At 50.0% G+C, this 10,492-nt stretch overlaps 2 protein-coding genes across 2 annotated transcripts in view; both read left to right on the forward strand.

Moving 5' to 3' along the window:
• The window catches only part of TMC8 (transmembrane channel-like 8), a 23,693-nt gene extending 17,192 nt beyond the window's left edge, over nucleotides 1-6,501 (forward strand). The window contains exon 16 of the mRNA XM_010856249.1: nucleotides 6,298-6,501. Within this exon, the coding sequence (XP_010854551.1) occupies nucleotides 6,298-6,435 (138 nt within the window). The 3' untranslated portion in view covers nucleotides 6,436-6,501. The remainder of the gene's footprint in view (nucleotides 1-6,297) is intronic.
• The window catches only part of SYNGR2 (synaptogyrin 2), an 8,419-nt gene continuing 4,420 nt past the window's right edge, over nucleotides 6,494-10,492 (forward strand). The window contains exon 1 of the mRNA XM_010856246.1: nucleotides 6,494-6,553. Within this exon, the coding sequence (XP_010854548.1) occupies nucleotides 6,509-6,553 (45 nt within the window). The 5' untranslated portion in view covers nucleotides 6,494-6,508. The remainder of the gene's footprint in view (nucleotides 6,554-10,492) is intronic.

Here is a 10,492-nt window from a genome sequence, read left to right on the forward strand (position 1 = left end):
TGCTCTAAGGAAGCACAATGCAGAAAATGATTCTCTACTGGTTCTGGAGGCAGAAGTCTGAAGCCTTGCTCGTGGGGGCTGTGGTAGTCCTTGGCATCCCCTGGCTTGTGACAGCATCGCTCCAAATTCTGCCTCTGTGTTTACAAGACCTGTGCATATGTGTCTTTGTCTGTTCTCTTGTTGTGTGTGTGTGTTAGCTGCTCAGGCATGTCTGACTCTTTGTAACCACATGGATTGTAGCCCGCCAGGCTCCTCAGTCCATGGAATTCTCCAGGCAAGAATACTGGAATGGGTTGCCATTCCCTTCTCCAGGGGGTCTTCCCCACCCAGGGAGCATTGCAGGTGGCTCTTTACTGCCTGAGCCACCAGGGAAGCCCCTTCTCTCATAAGGGCCCACCCTAAACCAGCATGGGTTACTGGAGTCCATCTATAAGGACCCCATTTCCAAATAAGGTCCCGTTCACAAGTACCTGGGGTTACAGCTTGAATACATCTTTTTTGGAGGACTCAGTTCAACTTTCAGCAGGTAGGCTGCCTATTCAAAATCAGATCCTTGGGCCCCAGCTCATATCTAACGAATTGGGCCTCCAGGGTTGGGGCTTCAATCTCCAAGCATCTGGGTGATCACAGAAACAAGCAGGGTCCATCTCCAAGGCCTCTGAGCCTAGCTGGGCAGTAGCCCCGCTGCCCTGGCCTGGGCACAGCCCTGAGAGGGTCCTTCTTTCTTTAGCAACAGTGGGAGGCTCTGCAGAGCCACTCGATCAGCCCCGCCCTGGCCAGGCTCAACTTCCGGTCCCAGTCCCCAGGGAATCCTTGTCACTTGAGCAAATTCTGAGTGTGTCATCCTATCATTCAGATGTTCAGACACAGTTGGTGAATTTTTAATTAAATGATAGGCTACTCGTTATCTGTGGGGGTGGGCTAGATGCATTAACTAAATAATCAAAAGAGAAGAACGACACAAGCCTGGCCAGAATAAAAAGTGAAAGCTCTGCCCTGTAGGAAACGAAAATAGAAAGTGGCTCCTGTCTCTGAACTTATGTAAATCAGGCTTCTATTAATGGCCACCGAAATGGAAATGAAGCTGGGCCAGCTTTTTCTTTCCACTTTTGTCAAGTCAAGGTCATTTGCTCACAACGAAGGGGGCAAAAAATACCATCACCTTTAAGCCTGGTCCCACATTTCCCCAGGGAGGAAGATTCTGGCCCCAAGAGCGTCTTTGGGCAGAGAGCCGTTGGCAGTTTGACCCCAGAGTCACATTGATGAAATTGTTGGTGGCAGTTGGTAAACTGGTGCCCCAGAGACTAGATTAAACTCTAGATAGCGCTTTACTTAACTCTTTCTTTGCACAAAAGAGTGTTTGAAAAAAAGTACGGAAAAAAATCCAGGGTTCTCATGAAGTTTAGAAAAAGCCTCAGATGGGAAAACATTTGTGATGACGGAGCAACCCTGGGCGAGGGGAGAATCCTGATTCAGCAAGCCTGTTGCTGGTGGTCTAGACCAGTTTCCCAGCGTTGACGTTATTGCCACTGGGGCTGGGTGGTTTTTTAATAGGGGCTGCCCTGTGCATCGTAGTGAGTTTAGCAACTTCCCTGGCCTCTCCCCAACTCGATGCCAGGAGCATCTTACCCCTCATTGGTGATAACCAAAACTGTCCCCAGACACAAAAATGTCCTTGGAGGCAGGATCACCCCAGGTTGAGAACCACTGGTGGAGAAAGAAATATACTTAGTGGTCAGAAACTTTAGGATCCCTAGAAAATGTCTCTGAAGAACATCATATTCTAGTTTCTTCCAATTTTCTGTTCAGTGAGTAGTTTTCTGATCACACCACTTCCAGAGCCAACGTTCCTGGCAGGACGAAGATGATGTATGAAGTATATATTTGGATTTCATACACCATCTCTACCCCCGCCCGAGCACCCCCTCCACATTCTCCTCGAAAAGTCTGGTAGGTACCCACCGTGCATCATTCAGCCCTCTCTCCCAAGCACCCACTCAGAAGGCACCTTTGTTTAATCCTGATCACTGTCAGAGAATTCACTGTGGGCAAGCCCAGGTCAAAAGGAAGATCTTAGAGATGCTTGGATTTTGTGCTCAGTCATGTCCGACTCTTTGTGACCCCATGGACTGTAGTCCGCCAGGCTCCTCTGTTCATGAGGATTCTCCAGGCAACATTACTAGAGTAGGTTGCCATGCCCTCCTCCAGGGGATCTTCCCAACCCAGGGATCGAACCCAGGCCTCCTGCATTGCAGGCGGATTCTTTTACCACCTGAGCCACCAGGGAAGCCCTGCATTGGGTCTTAGTTACAGCACGTGGGATCTAGTTCCCTGACCAGGGATAGAACCCAGGCCCCCTCCACTGGGAGCCCAGAGTCTTAGCAACTAGCCGGGAAGTCCCAAGATGCTTGCTACATCAAAATCAACTTCAGGATCTACCTACAAAACACAAAATTACTCGCAAGCAGAGTCTGTGTGGATGGATGAATGCCTGCTGCCAGGAGCTGCAGGGTGGGTTTTGGTCCTGGGTCCAGGGAGGAGAGTTCTCTGGGTGCTGTGGGCATCTGCTTTCCCTGTGTTTCTGAAGTCCTCGCCTTTCCTAAAGTGGCCTGTTTCTCTAGTTCCGCCCTCTTCTCTGAGTTTATGATCCCTCCACCATAGCATCTCCTGTGGTCTGGATCATACCCTCCTGCCTTCTGACTGTCCCTTTGAGTCAGATGTTGACCCTCTGGGAGCAGAAGCCTGGCTACGACCCCCACAGCCCATGTCCCCAGAGTAGGTGTGGTGGTGTCCAGTTATTTTTGCAGTAAACATCTTTGTCTTAGGCATCGTCACCACATACCTAATTAACTAGCTGGCCAGAAGGCAATTTTGCCATATGAATATAAAAAGTAAATAAAAGAGGGACATTTAAAAGGACACAGTGAACCATGAAAAATGAATTGAAAAAATAAAGACTTTGGTATGAAACAGAAAATATTTTAATATATTTAAAACATATGTAGGAACTTCCCTGGTGGTTCAGTGGTTAAGACTCTGCACTTCTAATGCAGGGGGCAAGGATTCGATCCCTGGTTAGGAAACTAAGATCCCACATGCCATGTGGCAGCAAAACAATTTTTTTAAATGTGTGTAGATTCATGGCCTGGAGAAGGCAATGGCAACCCACTCCAGTATTCTTACCTGGAGAATCCCAGGGACGGAGGGGCCTGGTGGGCTGCCGTCTATGGGGTCACACAGAGTCGGACATGACTGATGTGACTTAGCAGCAGCAGCAGCAGCAGATTCATGGCCATGCAGCATAAATAACTGATTTTATTTTGTGGGTTGTATCTAAGCACTTGTCTTCCAAGTCTTTCGTTCATAATATTTTATCCTCCCCCCTCCCCACTGTCCATTGATTCATCTCCTCGTTCAGCATCACACTTTTTCTCGTTCACTAAAATTTTTTCATTCATTAAGAGAGGTATCAGTTTCCAAACACTAGGATGCTGTTTGCAACAGAGCTTGTACTGTGCTGGGAAAAATTTTACACTGTTGTGTACTCTTGGCACATTGTCACATGTCTGTTGATAGACATTCCAAAGTTCTACAGGAAATGGGGGTTTAACTCTGTGCTTTCAAATCACCAAAGGATTTGCAAACTGATATGTTATCGTTTTCTAGTATAATGTGCCATCTGGCTTTATCCTCTCCTTTCACACTTTCAGTTTTATCACTGCATTTTCTATCAAGTCAATATTACATAGCTGTTATCATCCATTACTTTAAGACCATCACATCTATACTTGTCTCTGTATGGTCACATGGGCTAAGATTTATGTAATATAAACATGGGAGTCCTGTGTCAACAGAGAAATGAAACCCAGCGGTCAATCAGTTATTTTATCTTTTATGGCAGAATTGCCTTATGGACAATTAGTTATGAAATGAAAATGTCTGTAGTGGAAGTGCCTGCGGCAAAGATGTGTATGGCGGAGATGTTTACCATGAAGTTACCAGAGTAGATCTGGATGCAGAAACCTCTGATCTCTGATCTCAGAAGGTGGACAGGTCCTCGATGCCTCCAGGCCACTGCCAAGGATCAGAGTTGAATGCTGGGCCAGCTTGTCAGGTGCCTGGTCCACTTTGTACCTCATTTGTCCCCATCCTGGGAGGAAATCCCAGCTTCAGGGTGTCCTCAATGAACACCAGGACCACACGACTCAAGGTTCACCACTTTATCACAGATGCAAGGAGCAGATGCCACACTTCAGCATGTAACCCGAGAGCAACTGCTTTGTTCAGCCAGCAGATAGTTAACTTTCTGGTCTCCTGCCTCAGTCCAGGGAGGCGGTGATATGCGGGACTGGCAGAGCACCTGGCCCCTGCAAGCGCGGACAAAACTGTTGACTCTAGAAGTTGAATCCAGTGTCAGCCCTCCCAACCTGCGTTCCAGATTTCTCCATGTTTCCTACTCATGTCCTCATTTCATTTCTGTAGCAATGTTCTGAGCAGAAAGAGTCTAAACCCAAGGGGTGGACTTTTTCTCCAGCAGTTTCGTTTTTCTTTAAAAAATTGAGGTGTTCACATGACACATTTTAAAGTAATAATTCAGTAGCATTTAGTCCATTTCCCAAAAGGAAACCCCATAACTACCAAATAGTCATTCCTCATTGCCCCTCCCCTGGCCCCTATTAACCACTAATCAGCTTTCTGACTCTGGGGATTTTTTATTATTTATAATAATAATAATTATTATTATTACTTTTTGCCACACTGTGTGGCACACAGGATCTTAGTTCCCTGACCAGGGATAGAACCTATGTCCCCTGCAGTGGAAGCACAGAGTCTTAAGCACTAAACCACCAGGAAATTCTCTGGGGATTTTTAAAGTTCTGGCTATTTCGCACGAACGGAATCATACACTATGCGGCCTCTTGGGTCTGACTTATTTCACTCAGTATAATGTTTTTAAGATTCATTCATAGTGTATTAATAGCAGGTGTCACTGCTTCATCCCTTTCTTATGACTGAATACCATTTCATCTTAGAGATGGGTCACATTGTGTTTATTCACCATCCATTGATGGACATCTGGGCTGTTCCCACCTTTCGGCTGTCGTGAGCAGTGCTGCTGTGAACGTGTGTGTGGAGAAGGCGATGGCACCCCACTCCAGTGCTCCTGCCTGGAAAATCCCATGGACGGAGGAGCCTGGTGGGCTGCAGTCCATGAGGTCGCTGAGAGTTGGACACGACTGAGCGACTTCACTTTCACTTCTCACTTTCATGCATTAGATAAGGAAATGGCAACCCACTCCAGTGTTCTTGCCTGGAGAATCCCAGGGACGGGGGAGCCTGGTGGGCTGCCGTCTATGGGGTCGCACAGAGTCGGACAAGACTGAAGCGACTTAGCAGCAGCAGCAGCAGAACATGTGTGTACAAGTATCTGTTAGCGTCCTATTTTCAATTATTTTGATATATATCTTGGAGTGGAATTGCTGGGTCATATGGTAATTGGAGGAGGGCATGGCTACCCACTCCAGTATTCTTACCTGGAGAATCCCCATGGACAGAGAAGCCTGGCAGGCTACAGTCCATGGGGTCGCAAAGAGTTGGACACGACTGAGCGACTTTCACTTCTTCACTTCACTTCAAGGTAATTCTTTAATTTTTTGAGGAATTGCCAAACCAGCATTTTCTTGATAAACATTGGTTTCCTTCTTCCTCTTTGGACTGTCTCATCTCCCAGAAGTCATCTTGAAGAGACTTCCTAAATTTTACTCATTGTTAACCTGAAATTAAAAATTAACTGAGTGTCCTGCATTTTTCGTTGCTAAATCTGGCAACGCAGAATATACTACACGAGCATAAAATCAAATATGAAATTGTATGGTATATACCGCAAGTAGGGTAGAGCTCAGATACAGGATGGAGAGAGTAATCCAGAAGGCTGCCTGGAAGAGACAGTAACCAGTCCGGCCTCTGGGCTCATCATTGCTGTTCAGTCACTAAGTCATGTCTTTGCGACCCCGGGGACCGTAGCCCACCAGGCTCCTCTGTCCATGGGATTTTCCCGGCAAGAATACTGGAGTGGAATTTCCTTCAACTGGCATTGCCATTTCCTTCTCCAGGGAATTTTTCCGACCCATGGATCAAACCCACATCTCCTGCTTGGCAGGCGGATTCTTTACCACTGAGCCACCTGGGAAGACCTTCTAGGCTCATTAGGCATTCTGTAATGAGGCAATTTGCTGGGGAGAGGGTGTGAAAGTCTCCCAACCTCACCTGTGCTCCTGCCCTCTCCCACCTTGCCAGAGCCGGTGCCCCAGCTGCAGGCACCCTGCTGGACAGCGGACCAGGCCTCAGGGTAGAGGTGTTCTGCAGGCATCCTCGGGCAGCCCAGCTACAGACTGGTCAGGAGGGACAGGCTCACCCACACACTGCAGATTCTGAACCCGGGGGGAGTCTGCCAACTTCTCCTTCCCACCAAAGCAGACGTCGGACTAGTTCTGGTGCCAGGCTGAAAATGACATTGATGTCCAACACAGTCCCTTCACACTGGTACTCCCAGGTAAGAGGGCCCCTTGGTTTCTAGAAGGGCAGCTGCCACTTCTGGTAGGTCAGTGGGAGGTGCCGAGAGCAGGGAAGCGTGCCCTGATGTGTCCATGCCTACCCTGGCCTGGCCTAACACAGGTCCAGTCCAGCTGCCCCTGCCTCCTTCACAGGAAAGCTGCACCAGGGACCCATCTTCATGCTGGTTGGCACCCTCATCTCCATCATAGCCTTTTTTTCTTGGACATTGATCTGGACCAAGCAAAGCAGCTAGGAAACGGGTGCTGGATGTGGGGGAGGAGTGAACTGCTGGTGGCCTGAGGGGACCCACAGGGGCCCTGGCTGGGCAGAGCTGGTGGGGGTTGGTAGGGCAGGGCTGCCGCTGTGATTGGGCAGGACCCTCTGGGGCCTTCCTGGGACAGACCCCTCTCCCATCTGTACTCTGTTGTAGCTCCTCTCTGAAGTACCACATAACAGACATAGGAAACCCACATACGTTACCCAGATAACCCACATCTCAGACACAGTAATTTCTCAGATGCTAAAACCCACCACCAAATGGAAGAAATTAATTACTTGATGACCATGGGCTCATAACCCTGGGACCTTCTGGTGCCCAAGGATTGATAAGGCTAACCTCTGTGACACCAACCTGTTCCCTCAGCCTCACCAATCAGAGAACTGATCACATACCCTCCTGAGACCCTCTTCCTTCCCCTGGCCCATAATGTTTGCTGAAACTCTTTGAGGAGTTCAGGGTTTGAGGTGGGATAGGGGGTGGAGGTGGGGGGCGTGAGCCCTCCTCCTCCCTGCTCGTTGCATGGCCCGGCAATAAACCTTTCTTTGCTCCAAACTCTGACATTTTGGTTTGGCCTCACTGTGTGATGGGCACACATGACACCATCAGGGCAATGAAAGGGCCATGTTGCCTAGGCGTGACTTGCCAAAGCTTACTGAGGGCTGAGCGTGTGTCAAGTGCCCATGAAGTGCATTGGCGGCTTTATCTGACCCTGATCATGCTCTAACCGCTTTACAGTGGGGTCTGCTGCCTCTGGTAGGGGCACTCTTCCATGTTCCCAACCATCTGAGGAGGATGAGGCCACCCGCGACCAGGGTGGGCCAGGGGCTTCTACCCTCCATGGGAACCCAGTCCGTCTTTCCAGCTGGTGACTGGAGACAGGGGCTGGATTTCCTGGGGTCCTCTCTCCAAGGCCATGACTTCACTGACTTGTAAAGTTGTTGCAGAAAGGGGGACCCCCTCCAGGGCCCAAGGGTGGGCTCTTGTCTAACACTTGGAAATAAACTGTCCAAGGAGACACATGTGCTGACAAAGCAAGAGACTTTGCTGGGAAGTGGTGCCCGGGAAGAGGGCAGCAGGGCGAGGGAACCCAGGAGCACTGCTCTGCCACTGGGCTCCCAGTCTCAGGTTTTATAGTGATGGGGTTAGTTTCTGGGTTGTGTCTGGCTAATCCTTCTGACTCAGGGTCCTTCCTGGTGGCGTGTGGGTAACTCAGCCAAGACGGACGCCAGTGAGAAGGATGCTGGGAGGTTGGCAGGACATATGGACAATCATCTCCTTTCTCCTTTTGACCTTTCCTGAATTCTTTGGGCTGGCGGTAACTTGTCAGTTTGGCATTCCTTACTGGGACCTCCTGTTGTAAGAAAACCCATGTAAATGACCATTGTGCTGTCCAACCCCAGGCACTGCCGGTCTGTGTGCTCCACCTGCCTGGACTTTGGCAGTGGTCACCTCTGCCTCCTAAGCCTGTCGCCTCCAGTGGTTCCTAAGACACTGCTGCCTCCTGGTCCTCCTCCCCACTCCTGTGTTAGCAAGCCTGTCACCCTAGAATCACACCCCTGCCCCTCCCTCGAACACCAACCAACTAGTCTTATCTAAGTTTCAGGAGGAAGCGGCAAAGTAAAAAAAAAAAAAAAAAGAACCAGTTAACACCAACAAGACCCACGATGGGTTTTGAGGATTAGATTTCCAATAGATCTAGAGCTTATTATACGCTCTATACATTACCTAGAAGACACACCCACCAGCGCTAGGATGGTTGACAGTCACCATGACGATAACTGGAAAAGCCCCTACAAGGACTGAAAAGGAGAGCTGCACCGGTTTCAGGTCCAAACCACACCCCTGTTCTTGGATAAAATATTCCTCTTGCTCTTTCCAAGCCCTCCCTTTTACTCCAACCCTCCTATATATTTAGTGTCTCCCTCTGAATTGGCTTGAATTGATTTACAAACTAGGTTCCCACTTCTTCAGTCTTTGGCCATTGAATAAAGCTGGTGCTGTTCCAGTCACAGCATTGGTTTTGTTAGTGTCTGTGCAAACCCAATCAGAAAAAGAAGCTCCCCAGCTGAGATCGGGGGTCTCAGCCCAGGCTAGGACCCCCAGTGTGGACCTGGTTGACCAATTTGGTAATACTCGGTCAGCCTCTTCAGTGGGCTTTCTCCAGAAGTCTGTCCTTGAAACTCTCCTTGTCTTACCTCCAAGTCTCCTCTTCCGAAGAAATCTCTGCTTTCCAGATGCCAGGCTCATGGGGGGGCCGTGTTGGCTCTCTGAGCCTGTTTCCCCTTTTATAATGTGGGGGGTAGAGACCAGGGGCCAGTGCTTACTTTCCAGGTGATTCGGTGCCCCCCTTTATTTAGTATAGTGACTAAGCCTCCTGCCCCTCCTCCTGCCCAGGGCACTAATGCACTTGGCACCGATAAAATCTCTGGAGGCCTTGGGAAGGGGATGGCTGGGAGGTGTGCTAGCCTCACCTGGAGGCTCAGCCCCTTTGTCATCAAGGTTGGGACCAGAAGATGCGGGCTGGGTACAGCCCCAAGGAGAGAGAGCCCTGGGCCTTGCTCCCTGTGGAATGACCCTCCATTTGAAGAAATGAAGAAAAGAATAATGGAAAAGCCCACCAGCCTAGATCTTACAGCCCTGGGGTTCCTCATCAAACATACATGGTGCTAGTTTGAGGGTTTTAGGATGGGATGGGGGAGGTGGCAGGGGAAGGGAGGTTCAGGAGGAGCGGGCTCCGTAAGCCCCTGCCTCAGCTGCTTGTCACCCTCCATTCAGGTCTGGGAAGAGGGTGGGGTGGAATGTGAAGGCCCAGAGGCACCTACCCACTCAGGGCCACTGCCTCCCCACCCTCCTCTTCCCTGGAGTGGCGCCCCATCTCCTGGTGGCGTCTGGCCCCGCCTCCCACCTCTGTCTGTCCAGCTCACCTGGAAGACTCCGGGCCCCGCCTGGCCAGCACCCCCTCATTAAGCCTTACCTGCAACCAGGATGGCTGGAACTCCTCCCTGCCGAGTCAGCCTGAGGCCCCTGGAGAACTAGCCCCCAACCCCCAAACTCAACCCCCACTCCCCACCCACTCACCAGACAAACAGTCATTCCAGTTTGGAAGCTCTGAGCCATTTCCGGAAAGAACTGGATTAAACTCTGCCCCCTGCCTGTCACCCTGGGAACTTCCTTTCTGTCCGCACACCAGCTTGGAGCCTGGTAGTTGGCCCACACAAAGCCCTCCCTACAAGGCCTCCAGGGTAGGCTGGGTCCGGGAAGATTGGGAGGGGCCGTGGTGTTGGAGAAGACTCTTGAGAGGCCTTTGGACTGCAAGGAGATCCAACCAGTCCATCCTCACGGAAATCAGTCCTGAATATTCATTGGAAGGACTGATGTTGAAACTGAAACTCCAGTACTTTGGCCACGTGATGCGAAGAACTGACTCATTTGAAAAGACCCAGATGCTGGGAAAGATTGAAGGCAAGAGAAGGGGACAACAGAGAATGAGGTGGTTGGATGGCATCACTGACTCAATGTACATGAGTTTGAGTAAACTCCTGGAGTTGGTGATGTATAGGGAGGCCTGGTGTGCTGCGGTTCATGGGGTCGCAAAGAGTCGGACAAGACTAAGCAAGTGAACTGAACTGTGGTCTCGACCCCCTCGCAGGCTTAGTC

The sequence above is a fragment of the Bison bison genome, unplaced genomic scaffold (genome assembly GCF_000754665.1).
Source record: "Bison bison bison isolate TAMUID 2011002044 unplaced genomic scaffold, Bison_UMD1.0 scf7180017864371, whole genome shotgun sequence".
Classification (NCBI taxonomy): Eukaryota; Metazoa; Chordata; class Mammalia; order Artiodactyla; family Bovidae; genus Bison; species Bison bison.